This window comes from Perissodus microlepis, chromosome 19, assembly GCF_051167445.1.
Source record: "Perissodus microlepis isolate ML-2025 ecotype Zambia chromosome 19, ASM5116744v1, whole genome shotgun sequence".
NCBI classification, from domain to species: Eukaryota; Metazoa; Chordata; class Actinopteri; order Cichliformes; family Cichlidae; genus Perissodus; species Perissodus microlepis.
Genome location: NC_140479.1, coordinates 18,030,188 through 18,050,305, shown reverse-complemented (window position 1 = coordinate 18,050,305; position 20,118 = coordinate 18,030,188). Strand labels below are relative to the sequence as shown.

At 41.5% G+C, this 20,118-nt stretch overlaps 1 protein-coding gene across 2 annotated transcripts in view; it reads right to left on the bottom strand.

Moving 5' to 3' along the window:
* Positions 1–20,118, bottom strand: part of LOC146365807 (glutamate receptor ionotropic, NMDA 3B-like) — an 83,512-nt gene that overhangs the window by 15,162 nt on the left and 48,232 nt on the right. For both annotated transcript variants that reach the window (XM_084915716.1, XM_084915717.1), the window contains exons 3-8: positions 17,965–18,461; positions 16,616–16,887; positions 15,758–15,994; positions 11,009–11,155; positions 9,936–10,081; positions 7,042–7,157 (exon numbers count right to left, since the gene is read on the bottom strand). In XM_084915716.1, coding sequence (XP_084771842.1) covers positions 7,042–7,157; positions 9,936–10,081; positions 11,009–11,155; positions 15,758–15,994; positions 16,616–16,887; positions 17,965–18,461 — 1,415 coding nt within the window. The remainder of the gene's footprint in view (positions 1–7,041; positions 7,158–9,935; positions 10,082–11,008; positions 11,156–15,757; positions 15,995–16,615; positions 16,888–17,964; positions 18,462–20,118) is intronic.

The following is a 20,118-nucleotide window of genomic DNA, read 5'->3' as shown; positions in this document are numbered from 1 at the left end:
ACCTCTTAAAATATGAGAAAAATCCTGTTTGGTGCATGGATATGTGGCCTTCAAGTGACGCTGGCTTTCAGCTTTAATCTGTAATTTTGTTTCTTCAAATTGGTAAGAGATGTGCAGGTAAAAGCAGCAGGGGCAATTTTTAAAAGAAACAACCAGCACATTTCGAACTTCAGCTATTTCTGTATTTAACTCGATTTTAAATAGCTGCCTGAGAAAACAGGTTTTCAGACACTTTAAATATTGCTGGTTTTCAAAGTCTGAGGTCATGTTTCGCTGCTGGAAAATGGGTTCTCGTGAGAGAAGCAGAAAGTGGAGTTCAACTATCCTGGGATCTTATTCATGAGTGATGGGAAGGTGGAATGTGAGGTGGAATGTGAGGTGGACCAGCGGATTAATCCAGCATCTTTGTGGTTGTTTTGGTACTGTTGTAGTAAAGAGAAAGCTGAGCTAAAAGGTGAAGCTTTCAATTTACCAGTCCATCTAGATTTCAGACCTCACTGATGGTCATGAGATCTGGGTAATGAGTTTCCTCTGAAGGGTGTATGAGTTCAAAGATAGGCTGGGGAGCTTGAAGTAGAACTGCTGCTCCTCTGTGTTAAAAGGAGCCAGTTGAAGCCGTTTAGGCATCGGGTTAGGATGCCTCCTGGGTGCCTCCCTCTGCAGTGTTTCTGCACATATCCAAGTGGGATGAGATCCCAGGGTAGACCCACAACCCACAGGATAGATTATATATCTTATCTGGATTGGGAATGTCTCAGAATGCTCCAGGAGGAAATGGAAAGTGTTGCTGGGGAGAAGGACATTAGGAATATCCTGCTTAGCCTGCTCCAACCACAACTCAACTTTTGATAAGTGGAAGATGATGAATGGATGTTTTCTGAAGCTTCTGCTTATTTATACCTGTTGATCTCATGGTGCGTGCGAGTTTTTATTTCACTGAATTCCAACTTAAAAATATTTTTTGTTATTGACTGGGGCTAGGAGGCATGAATTTCTAGCTTTTGAAAGAGGGCAAAACTGGATTCAATCAAATATTAATCTTTTCAGGTTGGATAAAAATTCTTAAGGTTTGTGTCTATGTGTGAACAAGATCCACAGTTATAGGGTTGGATCAAATATATATTCATGATTATTTTTCTTGATTAATCTCTTCTTCAATAACACTAGCTTAACAGTTTTTTTTTTTGTTTGTTTGGGGTTTTTTTTTGGGGGGGGGGGGCCCCCCAAAAAAACCCAAACAAACAAACAAAAAAAACTGTTAAGCTAGTCCTCTAAATATTTCAGAAGATGACATCTTTAATCTAAAAACTGCTATCACATAAAATAAGACATCAAGCTGAATTATTATTAATTAATCAATCACAACAGTTGCCCATTTCTACTAATCACGTAATCAAGTCAGTAATGCTTAATTTTGTTTCAGACTCTGCCACATTTCTGCATGCACGCGCACACGTCACGCACAACTACACACACAAAAACGTGTCTGTACGTCACTCTCGTCAGACGTGAGCTGCCCGACCAACAATACTTTCACCCCGCCAACAGGATCCTTTGCCATCCTCGTTTTGATCTTCAGACGTGCTTTGTTCTGCTTGACTGAGCTTGTGCAGACCACTTATGCACGCAGGGACACATGTTCCACATGCACACCAACCCCATACACACACATGCGTGCGGGCAGCTAGTGGCTGCGTGTTCAGTGGCAATATGGGGTGTGTCTAGGCTGTCGTAAACATCTCCCAACAGCACTCAGCGAAAACAGACACACGGCGACACCCCCGCATCTCGCTCCACTTAAGCAGCCTGAAGATTTCAGCAGAGCACCTTGCCTGGAGCGACTCCACAGTCCCAGTTCCAGCGTCTCTCTGTATCTCCTGACCACAAACTGCTCTATAAATCCTGCCTGCATCCACATACAGACAAAATAACACTTCCTCTCTTTCTTTGCTCCATTCTTCCACTCTGTGTCCTTTCTTCCCCTCCCTCATTCCATCTGCTTGGGGTGAAGGTTTGTCTTGATTAGGAGACTCTGTTGGCTGCCTCTTTTATCACTAGCTGTGCAGAAAGGAGCAAACTGGCAGTGGGCAAATGAAAGCCCTCTATCTCCTTCTTATGCTCAACTCCCACCTCACTCACTGGCCCCCGATTTCTTTACTTTTGTTGTTCTTACTTACTTTTTAAAATCTTTTATGTACTCCAACCCACCTCTGGCGCTGGTGCCCTACCCTCAATTTTAAATGCATTTAGACATTGAGGGTTTTCGGGAGGAGCCGTGCTGCTCTCTGAGAGGAAGCTAGTACCATGCTCTCCTGAGTTTTAAATGCACTTTAGAACAGCACACAACAACACCACATATGAGCGGGCGTAGGGAGGTTTGAGGTCTTCACTCACCCCGGTTCTGTTAGCCGTCAGGGCTGGGGGGCTGGGAGGAGGTGCTGGCCGTCAGACTGGGGTCTGGGATGCGGGGCCTCCCTGCTACTGCAGATAAGGAGGTGGTCCGCTTGCCTCCACCCCAGAGAGAAGGGTTACATCTCCTGGGTCTAGGTGTGGCTTGCCCCTCTGGGGGCGGGGGTACCTGGACCTGGGATATAGAGTATGTTTGGGGAGTGCGACTGTCTGTGCAGTGTCTATTTGTGTCTGTCTACACGTTGGGTGAGTGCCGAGTATTTGGTTGTGCATATGGGGGTGGGAATGCACGTCTGTGTCCGCGTGTGCCTGTTTGTCTGTGTCTATATGTCAGGTTGGGTCTTAGACTCAACCTCTCTGGGTACATCTCAGGCCCTCTAAAGTACGGAGGCCTATCTCCCCTCACCACACTCCCTGCCGGTGGCTGATGCCCTTAGACGTTGGTGTGTTGGTGGTCCTTGTCATCTGGGGCTGGGCGCTCATGCATGTACCGGCTCACTCCTGGTGGCCGATTGGCGGGGCCGGGCGCCTGTGGCCCGGCTGGGCTCCTTCCGGGGGGTGGGATGCCCTCAGGCCTCTGGCCTCTGGGCCTGAAGCTCGGTCCTCTCTGGCACAGCTGGCTGCCGGCGAAGCCCGCGGGCACGCCACTGCAACCCCCTCTGGCCTCTGCTCCGTAGCTGCGGAGTGACCTCTCGTTTGGGGCTCTACTCAGCTCTTCCCAGGAGGGTGGCACGGTTCCCCCCCCCTTTGGTGGTCCTCCTCGGGTCCTTGTACTCTGGGGCCTCTGGATATCTGGGGCCTGGATCTCCTCCATACCTGCTTCATACCCTGGTGGACGGGGCTATGGCTCCCCACACTCCCTAGCAGATCGTTACATGGAGAAACCTTTGGAATACAAGCATGCTGATCCACACAGGTATGCACACAGGTGTACACACGGGTGTTCACAGACGCGGACTACACCTTTCTTGGCTGCTGCCTCAAAGCACATTGTGCGCTGTCTATCTTGCGTGCTGCACAATATCGTTTATTATTTAGTATCTACTGTTATCTACTGCTAGCTAGTTTATTGTGATGGTGCTGTTTTTATTATGTTGCTCTTTGTTGTTTGCTTTCTCTTCTGTTTTTTTCTCCATACAGGTGATCCAGGCGTTTTGTTTGTTTGTTTGTTTGTTTTTTCCTTTCTTCCCCCCCTTCTCACCGTCTCTTCTCCCCTTTGGTTTTCTTTCTCTCCCACTCTTTCTTTCATTCTTTCTCCCTGTCCTATCCCCCAGTCACGTCTGTCCCGTTTGTAGCAACCGAAAATAAAATAAATACATAATTATAATAAAGGTCAATCAAATGGACCAATATGGCAAGGCCATGATGATCCACTTGGTAAAATAAATCCGCTTGGCATCTTTCTTGGCCTTAAGACAACAATTCTGATGGCTAAAGATCCAAACGGGACACAAAAAAAAAAAAAAATAAATAAATAAATAAAATCTTTTATTCCGTCTCGTGTTTTTTTTCTTTTCTCCCTCTTATTTGTTTTACTTGTCTCATGTTTCCTGTCTGTGTCATTTCCTGTTCTTTCTTTATTTAGCCCCATCCTACTCTCCCTCACTCCTGCAAAATAGCTACTCGAACAAGTGTAGATTCTTTGCATGACTTATTTGTGTAGACGGTGAATCAAGTAGTCATCAAACTGACACGCTTTACATATCAATGAGACCTGCTTTCCCTTCTTCACATTCATGAGTAATGGCTCAGTGCTGTCCCTGGGCTCATTTTGTACAATGCAATGAAGAAAGCACTAGATAATCTCCAGTGAACAAGGACTGTAGAGGAAGTAGGGAACGTGGGAGTGGGGTCTTTCTGAGGTGACACTTTGATTGACAGAGAATATGTCTGTGAAGGTTCTCAGTCATCCAGGTCATCGTAGTCAAAGGAGCTTGCAAAGAAAAGCGTCTGGACTTCTTTAAGTTACTTGAAGACGTTTCACCTCTCATCCGAGAAGCTTCTTCAGTTCTAAGGTCAAATGGTGGAGAGTCCCAGATATAAACCTAGTGGGAGTATCCCCCCACAGAGGGACAAAAGGACCCCCTGATGGTCCAGGCGATTAGAGGATCATCAGGGGGTCCTTTTGTCCCTCTGTGGGGGGATACTCCCACTAGGTTTATATCTGGGACTCTCCACCATTTGACCTTAGAACTGAAGAAGCTTCTCGGATGAGAGGTGAAACGTCTTCAAGTAACTTAAAGAAGTCCAGACGCTTTTCTTTGCAAGCTCCTTTGATTGACAGAGAAATAGTATCAAAGATAGTGTCTGGTCCCAGGTGGCACCCGTACTAGCTTCTATTTATCGTCTGTGTTTCTGTTTGTGCCTGTATCAGTGATATGAGGAGAAAAGAAGTCTGATATGAATCAAATGCACAAATGCACGCACCAGTACACAAATGCACACCTACAGTAATATGCTTGGACATAAATAAACATATGTGGTCATGCGTGAGCTCCCAGCGCCAATTCTATCCTAGTAAAGAAAAACCTCCTGGTGACTAAGCTACAATGGGTTAGAGGTTAAATGTTTGATATATCCAATAAATGTGTTCCGCTAGCAGAAATTTCACTTCAAAGTCACCTTCAGAATGTGTATATGTGCAGACGGCATGTGACTAGAATACTGTAAAACTTGCTATAATAGCTAGAATGCTTTATTTATCTCGGCGAACGGCAGAACCTGAGATTTATTGGCGCTGGGACATAATTTCTTTCGGCAGGTCGTCAGCAGCGTTTATTTCTAAAAGTGTTATAATTTACTCCCGTGTGTGCGTATGTGTGTGTGTGCACATCACTGCAACTCCTACTACTGCTACAGTACTGCAACTTCTTATGTTGCAACTTTTTCCAGTATATGGGGCCATAATAATCACGTAAAGTAATCAGTTACTTGGCCAAAAAACATGAGTTATTGTTGATATAAATGATCAATGGCTACAGCACACAGTGTAATTTGTCTTGTATTAAACCCTCCAGAAAAGAATGATATAAGCCCTTTAGACTTTTTTGCAAATAGGGACAATGCTGTTTACCTTGTAAACAGATATATTATATATTTCTTTGCATACATAAATCTTATTTACAATATTTAAAAGCTTCTATTATTGTAATATTTCTTCTTTTCCAACAGTACCTCAGTGACATGTGCAGAAGGAAAATGTTGGAAAGAAGGAAAAAAATCAAATTTAGCTGCACATGTTTTCCGTGCACGTCTCTGAAAATATTATGGTTTTTGGGGCAGAAAAATAAAGTGTACCAAGAAAAGAATCACGCACACACATCAGTGCCAGACTCTCAGATATAAGCATGCGTAAGCCCACATATTCATGGAGCAGTGTGCAAGAACTTGAATCTGATATCCCCCTGTGGGGGTCATGTCAATGCTGGGCATCCTCTGCACACGGCCATAAACAACCAGAAGAGCCTGTTCAGTGACAGGCTGCTTCTCCCCAAGACAAGAACCAACAGACTTAAAAACTCCTTTGTCCCACACGCCATCAGACTGTTTAACTCCTCTCTGGAGGGGAGAGGGAGGGGAAACAGGAGGACATAGGAGGGGGGAACAACTAAGCTGTAGTGCCTCTTCACCTCACTGTGCAATTACCTTTTGTGCAATACTTTTTGTTAATAGTCAACGGTGCAATAGACTCCATACTTGAAATGTGCAATCCACTTGTATTTTTATTTTTATTTTATTCCTATTTATTCTATTTATCCCCTTTGTATATATATATATATATATATATATATATATATATATATATATATATATATATATATATATATATATGTATATATAATATTCTGTAACTCTAAATAATAAAGTTTTATCTTATCTTATCTTATCTTATTAGCTATTTTCTGATTGGCAGTGGATTTTTTTTACATGTTTTTTTAAATGTTCTTGGAATGTCTGAGCATCAAAGTCCAAAGTGTTCTGACTGGGCAGTCTTGTTAATAATAGATGGTTGAATACTTTTACCCTGGAGCGTTATAAGTTCACACAGTGAATCACCGTGTTATTCTGTCAGTCATGTTGTTTCCTTAGCTACTACATGACTGACTACAGCATTTGAAATGAATCTGTATATATCTATATCTATATGGGTCTCCCATTGCCTTAAATTCACTTTGACCTGCCTTGAACAGTCAACTTGACCAGTGATAACATAGCAAGGAGGAATGAGCCTTTAAAAATGCATGCATTAACTAGGACTCTATCCTCACAGCACTGACTCTGGAGAGCAGGATCATGTGGCCCACACCTCGTGTGTGGCCTTCCACACATATCCTGTGGATATATACTATAAGCAGTCAAAGAGCTAGACTAGCAAATGTCAGTAGAAAATTTTAATATATCCCCCAACCCTGAGTTAAAGTCCTGACCTGAATTATTGTTTCAGTGGACCTCTAAGTGTGTGACTACATGAATAAATGTTACTGTTTTATAGAGTTTTGGGGTGTGCATGTGTATGCATGAGTGCTTTTCAACGCCTTTCAAGTTGTTTTTTAAAAAACTGGCTTCAAACAACAACTACGGGCCCTCACAAGTGATAAAAACAAGTGTGTGCGTGTGTGCTAGTGTCTGTACCTTCAATAGCAAATGGCTTTCCCACAGTAAGTAGTTTGCAGTCTGCATCGATAGAGACCTCATAGTCCAACAGGGCTTTATCCATGATGAATGCATCCAGGGCAGGAGGATCTGTCCTTCACCACCAACAACACACACACGCACACACACACATCACAAGAAGTGAGAGAGTAACATTAATTGAAGACGATTAATCTTCGGTTTTACAAATCAGATTCTGTTTCCACACTATTCCTAAATCTCCAGACCTGCTCAGGAACCTTGGATTTAGGGCTGTTATGCCACTGTGTCATTTATACAGGGGATAAGATTAACTGCATTCTAATACACAATGTAAACACATACATCATTACCTAAACCAACATCCTCTGTCGTGGACTGATAAGGCATTATACACACTGCTGAAGACTCTCCTACTCTGGCAATATCGATCCAATTGACCCTGATTGACCCTTAATTATAAACTGTTCCTCTGTGTGCATCCTGTGCTGCTGACCATGGTTGGCAGAGGATTAGTTCCAGGAAATAAGGCTCAACAGACAGGGTCTGAATGATAGACCTACACACAGATATGTATATACGTTCGATGCAGAGGCTTTTAAAGTCATAATAATGAACAAGTAAACTCAGATTTGAAAGGCATGAAGAAGACGTGTACAAATATAGTCAGTCCAATGGAAAAATAGACAAGACTGATCAAATTACCTGAAACTTGTTGTTATTCAGGACATTTACCACTAAACACAGGCTGACTTTACAAAGTCTTTGCAGTGCTGGGAAGAAGGAAAGTCTGTTTTTCTCTGTCTAGACCTGTCAAATACTATGCACAGGGAGAAAAGTGAGGATAGAGAGTTCTTTTGGGACTAAAGAGAGTTGGAAGCTACCCGATGCATGGCCTTGGAATAAGAGTTGTGTGTGTGTGTATTTGAGCATGCCTATATATTTATAGGCATGAGAGTGTGCAGGTACAACTGTAAGCTCTAAGCTTGTGTATGTGCACACGTGCGCACAATTTCCTCTGGGCTTATATGTTTGTGTGCACCTGCATGTGTATCGTGCCTCTCCAGGAGAAGGCTTGGGATTTTTCTTCTTTAAGATTTGACTGCAGTATTGGGGTCAGTAGTTCTGCCAACACAGTATTTTACAGCCTTACTCCAGTTCTCTGCACTGCTGTGACTTCCACTTCTGCTTTGCCTCACACGCAAACAAATGCCGCCTTCATCTTTTCTGTTCTCATCCTCTTTCTCTGAACAAGCGCTTTCTATCTTCCTACTTGAATCACAAAGTCAGCACATGCACCATCTCAGTAGCTCTGCTGGTGCTCTCTGGAGTAGGCATTGTGTCTGAGAAGTGTGTGCGTCGTTGTGGTTGTGCTTGGTACAGTACATGGGCAGGATAAAGTTTTTTGGGTTTTTTTTACTATTTTTGCACTCTGTGAATCCAGTCTAGTGTTTTTGATGTGAAGTTTAAGGGGTCTAACGTGGTAAAACGATCTGATTTTAAATAAAATAAAATGATAAAGTAAAATTTAAAAACCTGCCTCAAAACAGAATCTTGTGCCCAAACATTTAATCTTTCTGTCATAAGCCCTTTTCTTTATTCAACAGCAAAACTATGAGCGATGAGATGCCACAAAAACTAAATGCGAATACTAAATGTATTGTCACTCTCATCCTCGATTGCTGGTAATCTGATGGAGAAGCTAAATCCAGAAGACCGCTGAAGGCAAAACAGTTTAGGCTGCCAGAAACCAAAGTGAGTTCATCCTCAACTGCTTAAGGAAAGCCAGCTGGTACGGAAATAACAGATTTGCTAGATGTGGAGGAGTGAAGGACATGTAAAATAAATAAAAAAGTAAATATACAAAAGCAACATAATTTGTGAATAACTAATATAATGAATGACGAGTGTGAACATAGTCTAATTAACTGGTTATTCAGAATGATTATTTCTTGGATTCCTCTGTATGACCTTTTTTCAGCCTTTCAGATCATCTTTATAACTTCTGTAATGAGGTTCATTTATTTCATCCACATCCTTTGCATGAACAGAACTACTTTCTGTCACCCTGACTTTTTTACGATTTTCCATTCATTTTTATTTTCCCCATCACTTAAATTTGTTTTTTAAGTGCAATTTGTTGTAGCTCTTTCTTTTCATTTTCAATGATTTATGTAAAGCATTTTCAATTTCCTTTGTAAATTAAATGCGATACAAAAATAAACTTGTCTTCTGTGCTTGCTTTCATCTGCTTTCTGTCCCCATTCGACATCAGAGTGAATAATTTTTTCTCAGCACTCCCTACATCAGCCTGCCCCTGACCCTTATTCATCCCTCATTAATAAAAAAGTCTAATTATTTCTTTCTTTATAAACTACAAGGACTAATGAAATATAATTTATGTGTTTTTACCTCGGTTACACCTTATGCTGAAGTGTGTCTAGATAAGGAAAAGCTCATGATTATGCATGGTTTAAATACATGCGGCTAGAGCACTGAGCACTTCTTCATATTTCTGTCACATGCACTTGCAAAACAGTGTGTTCTCTTAATAAGAAAACGCTGATAAATGGGTTGCACACAACAGCATTGCAGGTGTAAAGAAAGCAGAAATCATCCCCAAAGCAAAACTTACATTAAGCTTGTAGCTTGTTCTTCATAATAATTCAAAATAAATATTTAAGAGAGAGAACGAGTAACATGCAAATTGTTGGTGCAATTAGTAGAACTGTTTTGCACAATGTGCATAGAAAATAAGTCCACTGAATATAGAAAGCCACAAATACGAGATGTGAACATGACTAGATTTTTTTTAGGTTAGCAGGAAAGGAAAAGGGTAAAAATGGTTATTTTCAGTATTTCAGACAGTGTCCATGGATTTGATTGTTTCTTACTTTAACATGTGTACACCTTCTGGAGTGGTAGGTTGGTTGAAGCGTCTCATGTAGTCGTGCATCTCCGGGAAACTTTTCTTCATGTAATCCTCAGCACTGCTCTCCCTCACTGTACCAAAACGGAAGCCCAGGGACGGATGGTGCAGCTGTGGAGATGGAATAGGAAGGCATGGGTATAAGAGAGGGTGGATATGTAATGTAAGTGATGAATTCAGGTGATATCATCCTATTTAGGAGTTTAGATAAGGTGCTCCCTTATTCCCAAGGCGTTGCTACAAGAGATGGATCTCCGCATTTGATTTGATATCAATTTTTATACCGGATGTCCGTGCTGATGCAACTCTGCAACCCTCCCATTTATCCAGGCTTGAGACCAGAAATAGCGTGGGACATCCTGAGCCTGGGTTTTTGTCTCCTTCAGGTCTTGAACCCAAGATCTTTCAGATGCTAAAATAAGTAAAATATGTACTTGAGCTGATTTGCTTGACTACTGTTTTGATTTAAGTATTTATTTACTTTGATTCCTCTCTTGAATAAGCCCCTTGCTCCACCAGGCGCCACATTTTGCTCTGATTTCAGGGCTGAACAACAAGTTTCCTTGAAGGATGGGAAACAGTGTATATACCAGGCTTTAAGGTATGTTTTCTCATATTGGTGAGTATGTGAGAAGTGCTACCCAGTCAGCAGTGACAACTATATTAAAGCCCAGCAATTTTAAAGGAGGCAGTGCACACAATGGATCAACTGCCATGGGTGTGTTTCTTGCACAAAACACAACAAACAAATTGATGCTTGGAAACAACAACAATTTTGGTTCTCCAAAACTCCCAGCTCCCATCTTGATCATCTTTAGCCCAAGAGAGGGCAGCTATCACGATGGGGCACATATTAAATTCACAGTACTCCTGAACTCCCTACAGAGTTTAGGGAAATGGAAAGCAATAAGCCTTCACAAATATTTCACCGTCTTCTCATTAGTTCATCCTTGTGTAAGATTATTATGTGTGTGAATATATGTGTAGCATGCGAACATTTCTGGAGTTGCATGTTTGTGACCTCGAAAGTGGTCTAACCTTGTCATCATGAATTCCTGAAACCTGCTCGAACGTCTTCTCCCCCACCATTACTGCAGCAAGGTTGGCCGTATAGCTGGACAGCACCAGTAAACAGAAGATAGCCCAAAGGTTCATCAAGAAGCGTCCTGTCCAGCATTTAGGGGTCTGTAGAGTGGAGACGTATGACAGGTGAAACTTGAGTTTGGCTTACCTTTGACAGAAACTAGGTTTGAAAATATATATGTGAGAAAGGACAAAAGCAAAAAAATAAAAAGTGTTTAAAAAGGTCCTTTCAAATGTGTCCCAGCTTCAGATATGTACCCTCTTCATCCTTTTCCCAACAGAGCAGTTCTGCTCCCCAAGGAAAGGCAATCCCATTTATTAAAACAGAGCAAAAGAACATCTAATGCAAAACACAAAATCTAACAAAATGTGATTGTTAGTGTGACACGTCAGAAATATCTCTCCGTGAAATTGGCTGCTTCGGGGAATGAATCCACCTGAACACTGTGATCATTTATTTATTCCACCAATTAAAATCCACTTAAAAGAAGAAAAGAGATGAATTTCCAGTGTTGTAAGGGCTCGGGATTAATGAGATATTAATTATACAAACAAGGTTGTAACCCATTATAAAGGTTTTTGAAGTGTTTCAGAACTCTTTGCACAATTAATTGGGGAATTCAAAAGGGAGAAACAGAGAATGGCGTGCACAATACAAGCATAAATTGTTGTTGTTCTATTTGTTGTGAGCTTTTTGTTCTATAAGCCTGTCGCACTAATAATAAGGGCAGAGTTACAAGTGGAAAGTTTGACTGAGGATCATCTCAAATAATTTTTTTTAACATTATCATTACCCTTATGCCCTCGAATTGCAGTGTAGCAATGACAATCTTAAAACATGGATTCAGAGAGTCAAAGTTTCATGTTTAACAAACCTAAGGAACCACTGCCATTAACCTGCAGTGTGGAGCCAACGGTCAGGACGAAGTTTTATCAATCCTTAGCCACACGTAATTAGCTGCTTAATAACTTGGTCAAAACTCATGTTGTCTAGATACTCTCAATTCACTTCACAGCTCAGGCTGAAAGTTTTAACAGCATGGTGGTACGCTCCTTTCTTTCTTATTGTTGTTTCCACTACTGCACATGTGGATGGAGCAGCACAGAATAAATGCATTGCTCAGTAAATTATGGTACTCAAAAATTATGGTACTCAAACTAACACTACTAGTAGCTACTGTTAGTGCAGTAAGGGGTTCACAACTAGTTTTAACTCATCTACTGTATATGCTTCTTTTGTGTTTTTGCTAAGTTTAGCTCTGACTGAGCGAAAGTAAACAGAGCTGTCACAAGAGCTTCAGGGATTATATTTTTTTAAAATTCTGTTATTCTTTTCTTCCCCTGACACAACAGAGCTGGATTTTCATTCTTTGCACTTTTCATGGTAGTCAAACAACATGACACCAGAGAGATACTGCACATGTACAGGTGCAAATTGATTGTCATAGTCCACAAATGTGCGTGACTGGTCTCTTTGATAAAGAGTGACTGTTGTGATCGAGACAATTACAAAGTACCATCCTGAAATAAATCTCATTTGTCAAGCATATGATGGAGCGAGACATTTGAAATGCCAGTATGCATTGTTTATTCACTGTCATGTGCACAAGTTTAACTTAGCCCTGCCTCAGGGAACAAACAGTTTTAAGAAATTAAAATTTCTTTTTGCCTATCGTTACAGCTTTCACAACTTTTTCAGCTATTCAGATAAAAAGACAGTGCTATTCACTGAGGCGGACAATAATACCCGAGAAGATGGTGGAACATAAGAAACCTGGCTGTGCAAGCCGTACATGAGGTTTGAGATAATAAAGAATATTGCTTTTAACATCATGTGTTATCATTAGGCCTGGATGGGATCTTGCTCTGAAATAAAAGTGGAATGACTTTGATTTCATTTTCATGCCTGAGGTTTTTTAAACCAGGTCATTCGTGTGTATGCCCACTTTTACAAGCTGCCGGATGAGCTGCTGGAGACATTCATAAGAAATGAACTGACCGCTGCTTTAACTGAAGTGTGCAAGCTGCTGAGGCTGATGCTCACCATTCCTATTACACATCTGCAGAGAGGTCTTCTCCCTGCCTGAAAAGGATTAAAGTCTACCCAGAAACACCTGTGGACAGGAGAGGCTTGGCAACTTGGCAACAAGTTCAATGAAACCTTTTGATTTCATTGACAGAGTTGCTGAGAATTTTTGCCAAAGTGAAAGATAGGAGAATGCCCTTCATCAAAAAGTAGAGGTGAGGAACTACACATACTTACATGGCCTGTCAGATCTCTGTTCCAATATTGTGAGTTTGCTTGCTAGCAATCCACTTTGGTTGTGAATGGTTAGCTGATGGTGAGCTTTTTAAAATGCAACTGCATTTGTAAACTGAACACCTTTTAAGATTTCCTGTTGCCCCCATGAGGCTAAGCTAGCAGCCTTTTGCAGCCATTGCTGACAGATTGGGAATGTAACACAGGGTGTAAAAAAATAACTTTAAGAAATAACATATATTGGGTGAACTTGGACAAAAGCATTCTTCTAACTGCTAAAAATGCAGCTTTCACTGACATTTTAGCAGTACTGGCTAGAAAGCTAATTACGCTAACATTGACCCGCGGGATGGCTGACTTCTGTGATGTTTCTAGCTGACTGGTTTTAAAACATGAATCATTTAAAGGAGCTGTAACTGAAAGTGAACTTGATGGATACAAAAATGATACTATGGACAACTTGTGATTTTATTATTAGCCTAAATAATAAGGCTAAAGCTGTATTTCCTAGGCAAAACATTACAATCCTGCAAGTTAATAATGCACAGATAAAATAAACCCCTGTTCAATTTAAAGGTCAAGTATCACTTAAAAGCGACTGCTAATTCATTCTAAAAGCAACAGTTCATCATCTAACACACTTGTTTCCAATCTCAAATGGCTTTTAAGGTTAGATATGTTGACAAGAACATTGCTATCTCGGTTATTTTTACCTGGGGTTGCCTGAGTGTAAAATCAAAGGAAATGAAGAGCAAAACAGAGCACCTAATGTTACTCTAAACCCTGATAGCAATAGCAGCTTCATATAGTACAATACAGTGATATCCTTGCTGTGAAACACAACCACACAGATTAATGGTTCTTGTGCTTGGCCTCTGAAGTGATGCTCAGTTATTGCTATCTGTAGTAGTCAGGTATGTTGAGGATAACAGCTTATGTTAGAAGAGGAAAACCTAAATATATTCCTTAAGCATTTGTATTGCAGAAAGACTAAAAACAGACAAAAATTTTCAGTTGGTTTCCTTGTCTTGACATTCTCCTGATCATTAAAGTCAAGTTGTAAAACTCAACCCAGCAGTAAAGGTTTAGCAATCAATTTATTTCCCCCTTTCTTTCCCATAGCCTGAGTAAACCTGACTACTTGGCTGTGACCCAGCACACAGAGGTTCAGAGAGTTGCTCAAGGACATTTTAACAGGTCACAGGGCTGCTAATGAACACAACCTGTTAATTGACACATCGCCAATGCGATGATCAAACCTGTGACCTTTCAGTAATGGGAAGGTCTTACTAATCACTCGACCGTTCTTCCACTTAAGTTGTTTTCTCAGCTTGCTTTAAGGGTAAAATGTGGTTTTGTATTTATTTAAATATTATGAGCGGCAATCTCACTATAAGGACAGGAATAATTTAAGGAAAAGATGTCACTGCATGGAAACTTGAAAAGCAAGCAAGTTATCTTAATGATTGATTCTGGAACAATGTGAGGCTATATAAAACAAAGACTGCAGAAGACAGAGTCGTTATTCACTGGCAAATACATTGAGATTGTGTTTGTGCACCAGTGTGACTGTGGGTGTCACACGATCTGTTAAATCTGACAAGTTTTTGAAAAATGCTGTTACTCCAAAGGTACATTTAATATTTGTAATTTACATTTTCATACCAAACATATGTCATGAAAATAAGTTGTCCTTTTTTTTAAAAAAATCTCTGAAGTAACAGACATTGTTTTTCAAGTTGCTTTCAAGTTATTAGATAAATTTGCCTCAGTCTGAGGATTTGACTTCCATTTATCTTTCGCAATTCTGTTTCTCCCTGATATTAACCTATGCCCGCTCGCATGCCCCCCCTCCTTTACATCATCCCCTTTCTGCCCACCTCCACGTCACTGTCAATCTGTTGCTTTTCTCATCCCTGCTTACCCACTTACCCTTTCAACCCCATCCCACCATCCCTCTGTCAGCCTTCCTAATACCGTCTTTTTGAAACCTATTTCCTGATTCACCTTCTTACCTTCCTATCCCCCTCACTGGCCCTCTTCTCCGTGCCTTCTTGTTTTTAACTTTGGGTCTGACTGCGTTGGGGAGCTAACCTCAACTTGCTCCCATTTTCACCACCTTCATCGAGCCCCATCATCCTCACCATAACTTCTTCACTCTCTGTCACTCACTTACCCTTTCACCTTTCTGTCCCTGTATGCACATTATCCTCCCTGTACCTTTCTACTTCATCACTGCCTACCTTCTTAACCTATCCCCTATCAATCTTTTCTTCTCCCTAGCCATCTCCATCATTTTTCTCTCTAGCACCCTCTTTCAACTTTCCTTTGCCATTGGCGTACACTTTCCCATAAAGCATCCCCTCCCCCTCTTCTTTGCAATGACTTTTCCTCGCCCCGCCCCACATGATGCCAATTAATCACAGAGAGAAGAGCTTTGTTACCTTGGTGGCGACAGTGCGTCCAAACAGTATGGCGTAGCAGAGATTAAGAGCAGAGGAGTAGGAGAATACACGTAGTCTGTTCCGGCCATGGGGTGTCATGCCAAAGGGGCTGTTCCACTCATACAAGGTGAGGAAGAGCGCTGTGAGATGCAGCGTGACAAAAATACCCACCCACATGGACCAGTGGAGGGGCCACATGAAGGCTCCAATGGGAGCTGCAGTGTCCCGGCTACGGACCTGTTGGATCAAATGCAAACACAAGAAGCTGACTTGAGACCGTTGATTGCCATGCATTGTTTGTATAAACTTCTGTTAATGACTCCTCTGCAAATTAGTTTAAAAAAAAATGCACACATTGTTTTTATTCCGTGCTATTTATTATTCAGCCAGGAGAAGAAATCACTTTTTAAAATGATGAATATCTCATTTTCAAATGGAGCCGTATTGTCAGATCATATCATGCGTTGCAGATTGTCAGCTATAGAGGGAAATGCTAACCAATCAAAGAATAGCTACAGCATGTTTGAGGACTCTGTCTCTCAAATGCCTCTTAGACTCATTACACACTCTTAAACTGCATCCAATTTTGAAGTTCAGTAATTAACATACACTCTCAACTAATGATCTCCCGCTCCTTACTACAATACCAAGGTGAGGGGGCTTAGGGTGAACAATAAGTAGCTGCAGGCCAAATGATTTAATCATACCGGCAGAGGCATAAAAAGTCAAAGTAACACTGAGGACTGCAGTGCTTTAACTTAAAACAGAGCACATTTTTAGGACATGCCATGAATTCTACAGTCGTAAAAAATCAAGTTTAAACCTCCAACAATTAATGATGACTTCAAGCAGTTGTACCAGAATGCCCAGGCTGGTGGAGTAGAAGGGTGAGGTGAAATCTATGACTCTGCTCCTGGCAGAGTTAATAGAGAAAGAGGTGACGGCCATATCGGCGGTTCCGCTCAGCAGATCTCCTACCAGTCCCGTCCAGCGTCCTGTCCCACTGAGCGCCCCATACTTTCCATCTCCCACAATATATAAGTCGAATGTGAAGCCCATATCTTCTGCCAGCTTTTCCAACAAGTCAATGCAGTACCCATAGCAGCACTTTCTCAGGTCCTCTGGTAGTTCTGAGAGGAAAGAAATGATGATGGTGTGACATCCAGCCGGACATTCATATGCATGATTTGGATGTGGTTGCACATATGGGAATTGTCTACAAACAACCATGGCTCAAGGAAAATGTTGATAGATTCTTACGTTACTCTTCAGCTTTGGCATTTTTTATGACCTGGCATGGACTACATTTATTCACATTAAGTACTTGGATAAAAAAAAATTAACAACCCTCAAACTCATTAAAGAAAAGTAGAGCTGGCAAGATGTAATGGAGCTGCTACAATATGAATTTTTAAGTTCTTGCCATGTTTGCCATTTTAACTGCTCTGGCAAACATTTTCCTTGCAATATCGCTTAATCAACATCAGCAGCGTCCCCGTTGCTCTTGCTTGGCTTCTGGACTTCTTTTACAAATGAACCATCATGAATTTTATTTTCAATATTTTGTAAGTTATGTTATGTAAAGGTGTAAATACCCCTCTGCATTGAAACGATTAATCCTATCAATGGCAACTGAATAAATTCACAGTACACGTCAACATTTAGTACCTGCACCTGCAAAAATGTACATTTTTCCTATAGCTTCCATATGCAATCGGCTGATTAAAGTTAAAGAAAGTCAGGTTGACTGTTATTACTATGCTGTGGACTGGATGTATAGCTGCAGATAATCTCATGTGTGAAAGAAATATTGTAGTAGTACATCTTTGACAAAATACTCTTGATCTCTTATTGATTGAATTCCTATATGCTCTTCATTCATGAAAGATGTAGCTGGTGAGTGTAGCCCTTGACCCTGACCCTGTTATATTTTCAACTAAACTGACCTGGTGCAATCCCTTATTGATTCTACCTCAAATTTTCATATGTGCTCTAGAGACATGGCCAGCCAAATACAGCAACACTGAAACTGAAAGGAAAAGATCTGAGGGTTTATGTAAGAAAAGCTTGGAGAGGCCATAAATTAGAAGTCACAGTACAGATGCTCACAGTACAAGTTAAAATGTTTATGACAAGTACTACACTTCTACAGTATAATGGTTCTATAATGACAGTATTCTATGGACAAATGGCAAAATAACACTCACCTGTGCCATCCCAGTCTACCGTTGTAGTATTTGAGTTGTGAAGCTGGTTAAAAAGGCCATGTATTATACTAGACTGGTTAGTTTTGGGGTCCAGACAAAGCTGTCCAGCTGGACACAATCCATCCTCGTCCACCTCCCGTGTGAAGACAAATGGGTGTTCCACCAGGGTCACAACCCTGAGGCGGTGCCCTTCAACTGAAAGTCCCGGCCTCCAGCGACCTCCAAAGTTGCCGTCACCCTGGCCATCCCCTCCCCTCACCCCGGCTCCAAGACCTTGTCCCTGGCTGGTCATGAACCCTCCCACCAGTCCCAGAATGCCACCTTCCAACTCCAGTCGACCTCGGGTCCACTGGCCTACAGTAACCCAAGCAGGCTGCCCCAGAGCACCTCTCTTCAGACTCCATACATGAAACAGTTGGGAGGACAGAATCCGAGAAACACCAGCATCGACCTGGATCAGGCCTGTGGCCCCGGTGAAGGAAGTGTTGGAGAGAAACCTCGAGGGACAAAGGAAAAAGAACAAATAATAAGTGGAAGCCAACAAAATATAGAAAATAAACTTGACATCCACCTTAAAAAAGTACAGCCTGCAATATTATACAGATGACACTAAACATAGTCTATGAAAAAAGGCTTATGAAAAAAGGAAAATGGGGCTAATGCAAGAAAAAAGTTACAGTGTGGTTGCAGAGCTTAAGCAAGTCTAGTCTCTAATGGGTAATTGCATCTTCCAGAGAGTCATAATTAAAAGTTAATGCAGTGCAGTGAGGGTCTTCTCCTCCTATCTGCCAGTCCATACAGACAGTCATTGCTATTCGGCTCACTCGTCTCCACACATTAGGAGGAGCAATCCCCATTCGCACATAAATCTCTCCTGGCCTCTTGAACCACACAGGGATTTTTTTGCACATGTCTTAGCAGTCGATCACGCGGACATCATCAAGCCATGCGAGTTCTGTTTGATCATAAGGGATTGTCATGAGGTCATTGTAAATCATAGGGGTGGTTGTTTAAATGTTAAAGTATGCAGGGACCATTTCAGTATGGGTGCTGAACCGTGCCGGGACTGTTGATGATGTCTGGGTCAAGGCTAGAAATGGCAAGTTTTCCTTCCACATTATAGAAACGGGTGGTTGAGCCGGAGTCCTTTCACAGAACAGAAAACAGGTTTATCCTCTTGCGTTTAGTTCTCCCCCCCATCTTTTCTTCTTTTCTCACTCTCATCACTAGGTTATATGCATGCATTAGCTTAGATTGTGGCAGCTGAGAATATTCTTCATTAAATATGGAATATCCAAAGGATAATGAAAAGGCTAAATTTATCTTGTGGGTCATTAACCTGTCCTCCAAGTTTAGCCTTTACTAAAGCCTGTCTGCCCCACACAGCGACTGATATAAAAATGTGAATATATGTAAGGTTTTATGTATTCCGCTTTAGTTCCTTGCCCTATATCCTCTCATTGTGATTTACTATAACATCAACATAATTGTAAAGAACTTGATTAAAAATGCTTCTGATTGGAAGCCATCCCCGTTCCCTTTCACATTAACTTATGTTTCCTCATCGGCAGCTCCCTTCTGTCTCTGTGGCCATAAAGTGAAAGTGCTAGCCTTGCCTTGAGCTGAAATCACTCATGGTAATAGCACAGCTGAATCATCATATCCAATAGACAGCAGATTCATCAAGCCAACCAACTCCAGACTCTTAGTCTAAGCTGGCCAAAGAAAGAAAAAAAAAAATAGCCACACTGTAAGCTTTACATCTTTTATCCAAGGAGAAAAGTGCAAGGTCTCAAAGGGTCCTCTCCCACTGTTTGTGACACGTTTGGATTCATGCCCAGAGATAAGAGGTGAGATAGGAGTGTGACATAATATAGGGATAAGAGCATTGGTGTAAAAAAAATGTACTGCACACTTTAAAGCTGCACCACCTTTTAGTTATGGGTCCTGCGGATTGTTTTTGTAGCATCAGGCCAGAGGCTGTATTTAAAGGATGACTCTGGATTTCACAGCAGGTTGATAAGTCACCCAGCTATGTCAGAGAGGGATGGCTTCCTTCCCTAACACCTGGCCCAGGTTTACGCACTCAGAGTAAATGTCAGTGGCGTGGTCGGTAAATGATGACTCTATAAGACTGTCCCAAGCATGTGTCTC